Source organism: Syngnathus typhle, linkage group LG11 (genome assembly GCF_033458585.1).
Source record: "Syngnathus typhle isolate RoL2023-S1 ecotype Sweden linkage group LG11, RoL_Styp_1.0, whole genome shotgun sequence".
Taxonomy (NCBI): Eukaryota; Metazoa; Chordata; class Actinopteri; order Syngnathiformes; family Syngnathidae; genus Syngnathus; species Syngnathus typhle.
In genome coordinates, this window is record NC_083748.1 from 7,086,893 (window position 1) to 7,099,724 (window position 12,832).

The 12,832-nt window shown below is 44.1% G+C and overlaps 1 protein-coding gene across 4 annotated transcripts; it reads right to left on the minus strand.

Annotated features, from left to right (window-relative positions):
• On the minus strand, nucleotides 1-11,721 carry si:dkey-195m11.8 (fidgetin-like protein 2). 4 transcript variants are annotated; one of them, XR_009716265.1, is made up of 4 exons: nucleotides 10,880-11,032; nucleotides 9,566-9,763; nucleotides 2,315-3,651; nucleotides 1-2,166 (listed from the first exon to the last, which is right to left on the minus strand). XR_009716265.1 is itself a non-coding variant. In XM_061292119.1 (3 exons), the coding sequence occupies exons 2-3, from the start codon at nucleotides 9,588-9,590 to the stop codon at nucleotides 2,507-2,509; spliced, it is 1,170 nt and encodes a 389-aa protein (XP_061148103.1). In that variant the 5' UTR covers nucleotides 9,591-9,763; nucleotides 11,583-11,721; the 3' UTR covers nucleotides 1-2,506. The 4 variants fall into 4 exon arrangements, 2 of the variants coding, with proteins under 2 accessions (XP_061148103.1, XP_061148102.1); XM_061292119.1 differs by lacking the exon at nucleotides 10,880-11,032 and adding an exon at nucleotides 11,583-11,721 and having other exon boundaries at nucleotides 1-3,651; XM_061292118.1 differs by having other exon boundaries at nucleotides 1-3,651.
• Nucleotides 11,722-12,832: the final 1,111 nt, after the last annotated feature.

Genomic DNA, 12,832 nt, shown 5'->3' on the forward strand with positions numbered 1-12,832 from the left:
TGACCAAATTAATAATTTTTTATTAAAAAAAAAAAAAATGTGGGCAGTGATATTACACAACCCTCTTTTAAAGCAATTTAGTTTTTTTATCATTATTATTTGTGAGGTTCATCCTTTAAATGTTAACATTAGATGAAAGGAATACAAACAAATTACAGATCAATTAAAGCTCTGTGATGACACGTTATGATAGTTTGTATAAGAAGCTCTAGAACAGAAAACACCAGTGCCACGTGTAGTTGTCAACATTGTACATTTTAGTGACAGACAACACTCAAACGTCAAACATTTTTGGTTTGATAGACAGAAAAGTCCAAATTTAGATTTTGGGGGGTGCGGTTACAATATCATTTTTATGACATGACAGTTTTACTGAGGTAGACTATAACAAGTCAAACAAGTGAAACATTGCTCCTAATCTGGCAAATGAAAGGACATGAGATAAATATTTCCATGTACAATGTCTTCAAGATGAGGTAGAAATGGTTACTGAGAATGCACCAGATACAACATTGAAAATTAAAAAAAAAAAAAAGAAGAAGAGAGAGAGTAAAAGATAACACTAAAATCCATTCTGGGTTGAATAAAATGAGAACAACAGCTTGTGTAGCATGCTGCTTGTGTGACACAGAAGAGCATTCAGTTCTTATAGCTAAGCGCTTAAATACTTTTTAAAACACTGGGGTTTAGTTTATCACCTTTCTAATCTCTTATTTTAATTTGAAGATGTGTGACAAGGTCACACTTGGATTGGCATGTATTTGCTTAATGCAGCAAAAACTGCTTTGGGATATCATTTTTTCCACACTGAATCTAATCCACATTTTGTGCTCTCTTGAACCCAAATCTGACAATCAATGAGGGTCGTGCTCCGAAATTAGATTTTGCTGATTAACAAAATGGCACTAAGCAATGTTGTCACAATAAACCTCTTCCATTGTGGTGCCAGTTCAACAATCAGATGCTATAGAGAACAGGAATGAGACATTAAGACATTTTGAAAAACATATTGATAACATAGTGAAGCGTGTTTGATATTCATTTTTCTATCATGCGTGGTTTGTCCATCAAACCATTCGGGTTGTTGCAAACTACATAAGCTAACACATAACATTGTTCATCTCTCCGCCAAAATCTATAAGGAAATCTATACATGAAGAAAATATGTTTCATATATCTAAAAATGTCATTGATGTACATTATGGCATGTTTTGTCATTTCTAAAAAAAAAAGAAAAAAAAAAATAGAGATCTGAATTACATTCAACATTTCAGGCCCTGGTACAAATATCGCCACTTTTATTCCCAGAGCAACAAAGCAATGTGTGTGTGTTTGTGTGTGTGCGTGCATGCGTGCATGTGTGCGTGTCTGCGCATTTTCACTGTTATTGTCAAAAGCCTTGTAAATTCCCTGAAGATTTCAGAGTATGTTTTGCTTTTCAACAGCTCCAGTTTAGCTGCAAATGGCTCCCAACAAGCACTCCAAAGGTAATAACATACATTCTAATTCATCATCATCATCATCATTCTGAGGTAACAATATTCTTCCTGAGTATTCAATAACATGACGATAAATCTTCCTTTCAAGAGGCAAAAAAATAAAGACAATGAACATCAGCAAAGTAAATCCAAGCAGGCCCATTTTGCGCGTGTACATGCGCTCAATTGCATTAAGTTCAGCAGTATGTTGCATGATTGTTGCTCGTAGTTAAGACAAAGTAGAAGTTGGATTCTTGTCGAAGTTTTACAAAAAGCATCTGCGTGGAAACAACGTGCCCCATTGTTGCGTATATCAAGTATACTGCCAAAAATATTTTCAATTGTACAGGAATGAGGCCCTGTACGAAAACGACGTAAAGGCCAGCTTTAAAGAAGCAGCATGATTTGTATAAACAGGACAACAGTAGCATTGAACAGGTGGAAAACAAGAGGCAGGAAGCAATAGAGGGCGAGGGGCTTGGGGGGGGCATACAGTAGCCGAACATTCAATTGCCCATCGCCTCTGAATCAGCTCCTGAATGATTGTGCTGAAGTCGTACGGCAATTTCCCCTTCTGAATTATTGCTCTGCCTACTTTTTGGTCAGAAATGATCTTTGTGGGGCTGCTTGAGGACATTGCAGTCACAGGCCAGGTAACACTCGCGGCCACATACAATTACGCCACTTTCTGGAGAGAAAAAAAAACAAAGCAACATTTCCACGGTGCTGCTGCCACAGTAGCAGAAAGGAATAAATAGATATCCTGAGAGAAGCATACATTTTGACTTTCTTTATCTATGGAGAGAATGCTCCAATAATACTCCAACAATACTCACGTGATAAAATGGCCCTGTGTGTATCTTTGGGAAAACATGGATAATGGAAAAGATGAGGTATTAGTATAATTGTGCCCTCTTGTGGTTGCAAGTGATATTCAAACATGTTTGTGGATACTTGCAAATGTTTTGGGGGTTCAAACCTCTGGTTCCAAGCGCAAGGGATTTTTTTCGGAAAGCCAAGCGGGTCAGTCAGTGGCCGGCGGAGGGATCCTCAGCTCGCGCATGCGCTGCCGGTATCTTCATAGGCATCCTTTGGTGAGGAAAGCTGTGCTCCCCGGATGCATTCTCCACTGCCAGGCCGGATGGGGGGCTGTAATCGCCTGTCCCGCGATAAGGGGGTGACATAAGGGGCTTCCCGGGCTTGTAGGGCTGCGGATCCGAACCGGAGCCCCTTATGTCGTAGCCGTTGCCGTGCCCGTTTCCTTTGCTGAGGCCGTTGCCGTATTTTCTGTAGCGCGATCCCTCCACCTCGGCTCCCTCTTGTCCGTCTTCTCCCATCTCAAAGGCCTTGCGTTTCAGCGGCGCGCTGGCCTCGCCGCCCCCTCCGAGGCTGTGCGACGGGTAGCTGTAACTGCCACCCACCATGGTGGGCCTGGGGGCCAAAGGGGTAGGGGCACTAATTCCCGGGGGTAAGTAGGAGGCACTGGGGTGGCTGTAACTGGAAGAGAGGCTGTTATGGGGGTAGCAGCCCGGCGGGTAGTTGTAGACTGGAGTGCTGGTGCTGTAGCTGGGCACCAGAGTGGGTGCGGCCTGCAAAGAGTGAAGAGGGGCAGGGGGAAGTGCTGTGCCTGGCTGCGGGCAGTATCCTGAAGACAAGTAGGTGCTGTTGTAGGCAGGAGGGAAGTCCTGGGACGACGGGGCACCGCAGGAGCCGGCGGCACCGTAGCTCGGGTCCGAGGCTAAGTTCCCGCTCACGACGGTCACGCTTCCTGTGGTGGGGACGCCCGCGGATCCGGAGCCCACTTTGGCGCCAGTTAGCGCTTCGATTCCGGGGTAGCACTCGATGCCCTGGCTGAGAGCCCAGGGTTCCGACTCAGTTTTCAAAAAAGCGCCGGGCTCTGGGTAGGCCACCGAAGCGGGACGCTCGTAGGGCAGCTCCAGTCCAGAGTACTTCTCGGCATAGCGCTTGAGAAGCGAAGAAGCGGTAAGGGCTGATATGTCATCGCTGGCCCACGGGTAACCTGTGTGAGCGTAATTGCGGCGAGCGGCGGAGGCGTAGGGCTCATGTTTGTGGAGCGTCGGGGGCGAAGTGGTGGAGGTGACGTCAAGGTGCTGCTCAGGCCACTGAGATATAGGGGCGGTGTGCTCCGGAGACCAGTGCATCTTCAATAGACCTGTCCAGAACACAACAGTTACGTTCCTTTACATTTGACTTGCCTGACTTTGGTACCGGCAAGTCATATTCAGTGAACTGCTGGTGACCACTTCAACAAGCATGAATTTGTCATTGCTGCCAAAGTTATCGCATGACTTAACTTGAGTCCGACTCAAATAGACAATTTTAGGAGTTGGGACTTGCTTGTCTAAAACTAAAACCAGAAGATGAACATTTTCCAACCTTGCCGTAATTGCCTGGTATTGTATGTAAATTGCGTACAATTGCAAAAAATGAACATGGACCACATCAAGCAGTCACGTGAATTCGATGCACCCCAAAAAATGTCAGTAAATGTATTCTAGCAGGACTCCATTGTCCCGATTAAAATGGGAATATTTTGCTTTCAAGGAGATTAGGAAGCAAAGAGTCACCCTGGTTAGCTGAGCATCATGTCAACGCTTAGCCTGCGCTCTTCCACACCATCTCGTTGAGGCAGGGGGGACAACTGTCCTAATCTTTATGAGAAGCTGCCAACATAGCCCCCAGCCCGGTATCCACGGCGATAAGCCTCCACTGGCCACAGCTCTGTCCTCTGCCTTTGCCTCACTCACATTGGGGCCATTGTAGTCACTCAGCGACTCTCCTAGTCAACAAAACCACCCCCACCGAGCGTATGATCTAATTCAGCCCAAACCTCAGGGGTATGCTGGACGAAGAGGGGGCGGGGGGGCGTGGGCAGGGTCATTTGTAGCGGGGAACCACAGTACTTTGTTATGCCGCATGCTGACAGTAGCACTTGATTCAGCAGTCCAAAAAGTGTTCCTATGTGATTATACGCACTTCCACAAGCGGACTGCTTTCTTCAGTCTCCATGACTAGCATTAGGTGGACATTCCATGCATTGTGGAGCGTTTTAATCTGTACTGACCCCAGGCTTGGGCCAAGAGGAAGAAGAAGCAGCTGACTTGTAAAAGCTTCCTCTGCAGAAGAGCATGTTCTAAATGGTCATTTCATCAACAGTTGTGATGATGATGTGGTCATTATTATTTTAAAACTGGAAAAGTCTAATCAGGGTTAGTGTAACATCTGAAAGACAAAAAGTACACATGCTACACACTCAAGCACTAACTTGCTCATTTTACTTTGACACGGTCGACATGCAGATTAGTGCCGCGAAAGTCACATGTCCACCAGGACCACCAGATGGGCCTCTAAACGGCCCACATGTTGTTTCCTAAATTAAATGATCCTTCAGCCCAATAATCCTGCTCATCCAATCCAGGCATGGAAGCGCTCTTGGCCATCAGAAACCCCACCCAGGATGGGAAAAATCCCTGCACTCTAGGGAATGCCCGATCATGGCGCTGATCCAATCACGGGCACTATAATCTCAAAAACGCACACAAACAAAAGCCGAAGTAACTTTTTCCGTTTGTTACGTCACAAAGTCATGCATGTAATCATGGTCAGCATTTTCCTCGCAATTTTATTACCATGAATTGATTGGGTCAACATGAGGATTTGACTTTGCTGGGATAGTCTCCAGCAAAGCCTTTTGGGCCTCGTTGTTTTGTTCCCCGTGTCATGCGCATGCATTTGTAGAAAAAAAACGGAGAAAAATGAGTGTGTTTTACGTATCATCCGTCGTATAAAATAAAAATCTCCTCCAAAAAAAAAAAAGATATTGCTTTGAGTAATTAACATTCCGTATCCCACTTTGCAGCTACTGCGCGTACAAAAATTTAGCAAAGCACTTCATCCATAATTTTAATTAGTGTAGGATCAACGCTGTCAATGATTGCAGACATGTACTTTAAATCTACTCTCATCCGGTCTTCGGCAGATGGCCCATAATCGATTCAAAAACATATCTGAGCACAGTAATCTCGTACGACCTGCAATCCTCATCAAAATTCAACAGAATGGAATGTAAAAACTGGGAGTGGATCACAGATCTCAGACATTTAGAGATGTGTGTGCACATTGGGAAAGCAGACTAATGAAGGATTAGCGTACACGGGTTTTATCGCCGTAGTGTCGCAATCTGACACTCGGCCAGACAAACTGAAGACATCGCCAGCACCTCTTGGACAGCTCAATCGAGTAATTGTGAGATATGTCCGTCTAGATAATCATGCAGCAGTACAAGGCAACATATGCTGATTGATTGGAGTGATCAGCGTTAAGAGTGTTAAATGACCCTTGGACACTGATTAAGATCCAATAAGGAGATGGACCAATCCATTCTATTTATTTAAACAACTTGTTTATTTACTATACAGTAGACCACGTGAGGGATTGGGACCGACCAACGAATGGTAAAAATCATTTACGCCCTTTGAAATGCATTGAGGAAAAAGTAATAATTAAATCATACACTGAAAATGAGGGATCCTCAAATGTATGGAAAATTAAGACAAATATTGGAAAACGTTGGTTTTTTTCGATCACACACCGTTGCATTTCAGTGACCCATTAAAAAAATGTCGATGTGTGCTGGAGCATCAGACATCTGTGTCAGAGGGTGTGTATGGGTGTTGGGTTGGAGGGGTAGCCCAGGAATTAGGAGGGATGAGCGAGGCAGCCTCAGCCCTAATCTAGCAACTGGTGTTGGCTTGGAATTTATCGAGAGCCCTCCATTCTTGGCCACGCTTGGTTTAGCAGCATACAAAGACGAGAACTAAGTACTGTGACAGCTTTCCTTAATCAGTGTGATCATCATACAGTCAGTCGTACTGCCAGTTTGATGTACATCACACGTCTATGAGCGCACGGATGACCCCTACATGGGAAATAGCCGCTCGTGGTTCAGCAAACTTGACCTAAATGGTGCTTGAGGTTCTGTGGTCATTACCAGTTATTGGATCTAGGGCCTCCAAGCGGGAGTTTATGATTGTGTAATTTGATCATTTTCTGTGGTTCAGTCTTGTAATGGCTTCATCTAGCATCTTTGTTTTCTTTCTTACCGTATGTACTAGGTGACGTGGTAAACACAAATGTGTGTGACGTAAGTAGTAGAAGAAGGAAGGAGGAGAAGGAAGAAGATCTATGGGTCCTAAAATAGCAGCGGTGAACGTAACTTACAGATGACAGAACGGCGGTTAAAATAACCATGACGGAACGACTGACTGACAGTTACAGTTTAGTTTCGGCTTTAAATTATGATGGATTGACGATGACGCAAGGGTAGCCTGGCCCGGACGCTGATGAATGACAAACTGGCTCACCTCTGTTCAGACTTGTGATTAGAAATATTTGTGTACATGGTCAGTATAGCATTGGTGAATTAAACAATTTGATCGTTGATAATGAATTCTTGCAGTGTTACAGGTGAGCTGGATCCAATGCTTGCATGCTATTTCCAAAATGAATACCTGAAAAATTAATTTCACAGGTGGTATTTCAATAAGTTTGTCTTCTCTGTCAACCCTTATGTAATTATGAAAGGCTCCGAGTACAAATAGTACGAGCAGACTTCTCCCTTAGAGCATTACAGAAGATGACAGAGCATGTCGAGGCAGGAGAAGCACAAAGAGTTGCCATGAACGATTGCATGTGTGCTGTTGGAAGGCTGACCTCAGCGGGAATGATAGCCCTCGGTACAATTCATTCATGATTAAAAGCAAATTAAATGGTTCAACTCGTGTGATTGATTCAATTAAATAGATTGCGTGAGAGTGACTCAAGCACAATCTGGTAATTACGCCCATCAAAATGACAATTTGCTTTAAGTAGAACATAACTTATGCAACTTGTGGATGTTTGCAGGAGCAAACTGGACCCGCAGTCCACTGCATGGTCAGTTTGAGTAATTAGGGGCTAATTAGATGAAAGTAGATGTGGGGGAAGGGTCCAAGAGGGAATGGGATTTGGGGGGTTGTGAAGCATCAGAGGTGGCTGTGGAAAGACGGGAGGGGGGGGGGGGGGGGGGGGGAGAGAAAACACCCGGTGAGAGTTGTTGTTGCTTGTGCTCCACTCCCAATAAACAAAGTCTTCCACTTCTGACGGGACGGACATTTGCACAGAGTGAAGAGCGCCTTTTGGCACAGCGTAGCTCTCGGCTCGGCCGGCAAATAGCCAGAGAGAGACTCCTGGTCATCTTTCAGATGAGTCAGGCTGCTGGAATGCCAAGAATCTAACCTGCGATCTATTTACACAGCACATATCCTCTGTGTGTCCGTCCGTGCGCTGCACACGTACTGTCCACTTCTACAGAGAAAGAACTGTACGTGTACACGGTGCTGAGAAATGAGCCCCATTTTGCACATTACTGGGTCATTTGAGTTAAAACCTTCACCCTGCTGCTGCTGTGAGGAGCCTGATAGAAGATATTAATGCAACAATATCTTTTGCTTGTAGAGGGAAGGGGGGGTTGCATTGTTATGTAAGCAGTGGGCAGAGTCCAACATAAGTGAAGGAGCTGCTTTAGAAAAGAAAGAAAAACACACAATCTATTTTCCTCTTTTGCTGCAACCCTGCACAGGCCACAATTGACTGTATTGTCATAATGAGATTTTACAACATTTCAACATTTGCACTAAAACAAGCCCAAATGAATCTTACAGCAAACAATACTTTGGTTTTCTACTTGAGCTTCATTTCCCTCCTTTCTGAAAGCAGCCTCCTTGTCTTCGCACTATTGTAAAAGACGACTGTGTCCGAGCCTGTGTGGTCAGTTTTCCCTTCCCCCATCTCTTCAGTTCTCTCTCACACAAACACACACCCTCACATGTGGCAGAGGGCGGCCTGGCCCCCTTTTGCTTATTGTGTCCACTCATATATCAGGCTGCAGCTGACCAGTCCCTCCTCACGTCCTTTCCATCTGCCCTTCACTGTGCTCTTTTTTTTTTTTTTTTTTGCTCCTTTCTCCGCCACATCTTTGCCATGACATCTAATGAGGACCTAAGATGTGCTACAATTTGCTTAACAAGGCTGCTTTAATTGTAATGGAAGCCTAATGTGTGTGTGTGGAGGCGGAGGGCATGTTAATGTGCGCTTCAATGCAAGACTAATGAGAGGCTGTTGACACCAGTTTACTAACAATCCAGCTACATTCACACAATCGCTTTAACTCTGCTAACTGGCCACTAAAAAAAGGGTGACTGTAACGTCACGCTATTGATGTCACATTGTGACGGAAAAAAAAAAATCAAATTATTGACGGCACGGTGCTGCAAACAAGAAGCACAATTACAACAGTGGTGGTTTAAAAAAAAAATGGAAATAATGTAGCAAGAAGACGTGAGTCTTTTTGAGAAGGCGGAATGTGACAGATGCACGCTAGCACTACTTGTGTCTAACCTAAAAAAAGGGCCCTCCTCCCTGAAGTAGCCTTCCGCCATCTTACATTTCTCACCTCTCCTTGGCTTGACTTGATAAAAATGTTGAAATAAATTCCTGTTGCATTATTCCAATCAGGTTAGCGGCGTAATCCTCTTAAAGCTAACGCTAATCAATAGTCCAGTCAATCAATATAAGCATATTCATCAGTCTGGATAGCAACCTCTTGTAATTAACCCAAGGGAGTATTGCACCGTGCTGTTTAAATTAGGTATTTGTATTTTCTGCTTTTGTCAGTTTCATAAAGAACCATAATTAGGATTTCTATTTAAAAAAAAAAAAAAAAAAAACTTGTGAGGACAGACATCTTATTGTCTCCAAACTTGCACTACATTCACACGGAGGGGTTGAAAGAAGAGGAGAAGCTGCAGACTTTCTGTGAAATTCCTCAAAGCAAAGTCTGGAGACTGAGCTGTAAAAGCCATTAGCATGTCTGTCCAGTCTACAAAACTTCCCAGATGACCCCCTTGTTGTCCTCTGCTGGCACAGGATGAGATAACGGTAAAAAAAAACAGATGATGTGCAAAATGTATGCTTTTTTTTCTTGTTCTGCCCATTTGGACACAAATCTTAATAGCATGCAAACTTACTGTAAGGGGCGACAGGACTGAGCATTCTGCAGTCCTGGCCCCAGGTAAGGAGGACAGGACCGGGTCCACTTGGTGCTAGTGAGAGCACCGCTGCATGCCGCAGAACCCCCGGTCGGTTGGGCAGATGCGAGCTGGGCTAGTGAGCGGACCTCTGCACCTTTCCATGGTTCATCTCACACTTGGGGGCAGCTGGGACACCTGAGGAACGTGCATAGGTCAGACATGTCATACGCACGGAACGATGAATCTGGTCACGGTCGGGATCGTCCTGTACAATTAAGATGTAGTGAGCGCCGATGGAAAGGACATTGTCCGTAAAATCCTCAATATTAGGGTGACTAGACTAATATTTGCAACAATTGCTGTTGGCATAGTAAGAGATGTCCACACCAATTTTGAAAAAAAATTATCACAGTTTTCTGAGGGTTAAGGTTTAGGGTTAGGATCAGGCTAAACCTTAGTCTTGAGAGGTTAATGTTTAGGGTTGGTGTTGGGCGTTAGGGTTAAGGTTTAGAGTTGGTGTTGGGGGTTTAGGGTAGGGTTTAGGGTAGGGTTAAGGTTTAGGGTTGGGGTTTAGGGTAAGGTGAGGTTTAGGCTTGAGGGTTGAGGGTTAGGGTTAAAGTTTAGGGTTGGTGTTGGGGTTTAGGATTAGGGGTAAGGTTTAATGTTTGGATTTAGGGTTAAAAAAACAGACAAACCCCAAATATTGGTGTAATCTTTTTCATATTTTCAGATGTTGAAGTGGGCATGACTATATTGATGGACCCCAGTTTTTGGACATGAAGTGATTTACATTGTTTCTGACTGACCCCACGGGGAAGAAGGGGATGGAGATACGTATGCTGGCTGCTTTCTAAAACTATTCAAAAAGTGTCCAACGTTGTCTTTTGTAAACTGCTGGTTGAAAGAAACACACTTGCTTGCCCTCTCAGGGCTTTCAGTTTCTGTCAATTCTGTCCTGCTGAATGCTCTAACAGACGGAAGACTTGGACACTGACCACAAAACCACACGCTTACCCAGCAGGTGAGTTTTTAATCCTTTAAAAGAACCGCAAAGCACACAACAAGATCACAACACGTTCACACGTGTAACCCTTTTTCCAAGCAATTATAGAAATGACATTTTGAAGAACGTATTAACCGTAACGAGGTGTTACAGTTTGGACTCCTTTCCCTCCCCTGGCTTGACCTAGACACTACTGGAGGAATAATTGAGGAATCCTCCAACACATGGGACGGATCATATCGCATGAGCAGAACATTCCCAAACTGACAAGAGCTTTAACGTCTCAAAGTTAGCAAATGATTACTCACCTGATCATGCCTGCATCTGCTTGCCAAATATTTGAAAACTAATCCACCATTCCACAAAACGAGCCGGGGAGCCAGAGAGTGTGTGAAGTGTGTGTGCGTATGACTGTGTGTGTGTGCACTACCTTCTGGGACCATATCTTTCTCTCCTCCACTCCCTCGATCGCCCTTCAGCCTCCCTCCTTCTCTCCCTCCCTCTCTCCCTCCCTCTCTGGCCTAGTGACAACACATACATCCCCTCCCCCAACTGCACAACCCCTCCCCCTCTTTTGTTCAAACTATTTCAGCAGGAAGAGAGAGAGAAAGAGAGAGAGAGAGAGAGAGAGAGAGAGAGAGAGAGAGAGAGAGAGAGAGAGAGAAGAACCAAATTTCCCCTGCTGTGCATAAATATGTGCATGCATGCATGCATGTCTTTTGGAACACTTTGATGGATGAGCATGAATAGGGACACACACGACTGAAAAATAGTAAATTTTCTCCTCTGCTGACCATATGAGAAGTTCAGTTATTGTCAATGACTTTTATTGATCGCTTGCATCGATCTTTGCATTGTTGGGTGGGCGGGCCCGCAGCAAGCATGTCAATATTACCTAATTCCTGATGTACCCCATCCCCCCCTACACACATGCATGGACGGACGGGCAAAAGCTAATGACCCCAGCTTTGGCCTCAAACATTTGACTTGAATGTGGGTTAATTTCCTCACCTGTAACTCACCAGCCATTTCCTCTTCATTCACGTCAACACACTGGTTTGCATTTGTTCTCGTCTTCCTCACATTCTGCCGTCTTTTATTTTGCTTAGCGACTCAAACGTGGAAACACAGCTGTGCTTCTGCATTTAGAGTTATGGTGGAGGCGGGACAAGCCGCTCAACTCCTCATGTTACTGCGCTGTAAACAGTCAGGGCTCAGTAGTACACACTACACACACAACACTGGGACCTCAGTCAATACACACATGCAAATGCACGCACAGAAATGCACACCCACGCTAGTGTTGTAAGGGTTTTGGATTTTGTTTTGACTCTTGTTTTTTAAATGCTGTAGTTTTTGGAGCAGGGTTCATTGTAGTTGTGTTTATATTGGTTAGGGTTAGATAGTTTTCTTTTTTCTTTTTAAATATTGATATAAAAAAAGGTCGCTAAGTACTGTGTTAGTCAACTACGATTCTCAAACAACAGACTTTTCTTCTCCTACTTGCAGAATTTTTTTGCTACAATGCTACTATTGTTAGATTTAGTTATATTGATATATTTAATTGAATTGATAAATGTTTTTTTCAGTTTTTGTTCATCAGTTTTCATTAACTATAATGACCTTCACACACACGCACACGCGCGCACACACACACACACACACACACGCACACACGAACACACACAGTTGAGATGTGTTTATGAAGATGATTGATGATTCAGTTGGATAAATCCCAATTGTGGGGGTGCTGTTTCATTACTATTTGTGCGGGGGATGTATTTATACTCTTCTTTTGTGTTTGGTGCTAAATTAAATCTTAAATCACCACAACGTGCAAATTACAAGGTACAGTCGTCTTCCCAACATTCTGATTGGTGGCTTGTTCAATGTGTCATGTCATGCTTTTGTCCAAAAGCACTTTGACTTGAATTGACTCCATTTGAAAGGTTTGGAAGTATTGGGTTACCGTAAGACCTTTCATCAGGTGCCTCGGATGACTAATACCTCATGCTGTGCTCAGCTTTTTCACGTTTACGTGCTTTGCTGACAGACAGTGAAAACAAGGAGAAAAAAAAAAAAGCACTACAATGTTGTTTTCCAGGGAAGGAAACAATGCAATCCCACAATGTGCTGCAGGGGGCTGTTCTTTTCATCACAGATAAGGCAGCGTTGAGCTGAAGCTTCCAGATGTGCTCTCTTGTTACCCAAGAAACACCTCCGCGTGTTGCCATGTGGCTCTAAAGCGGGTCATTGGAACA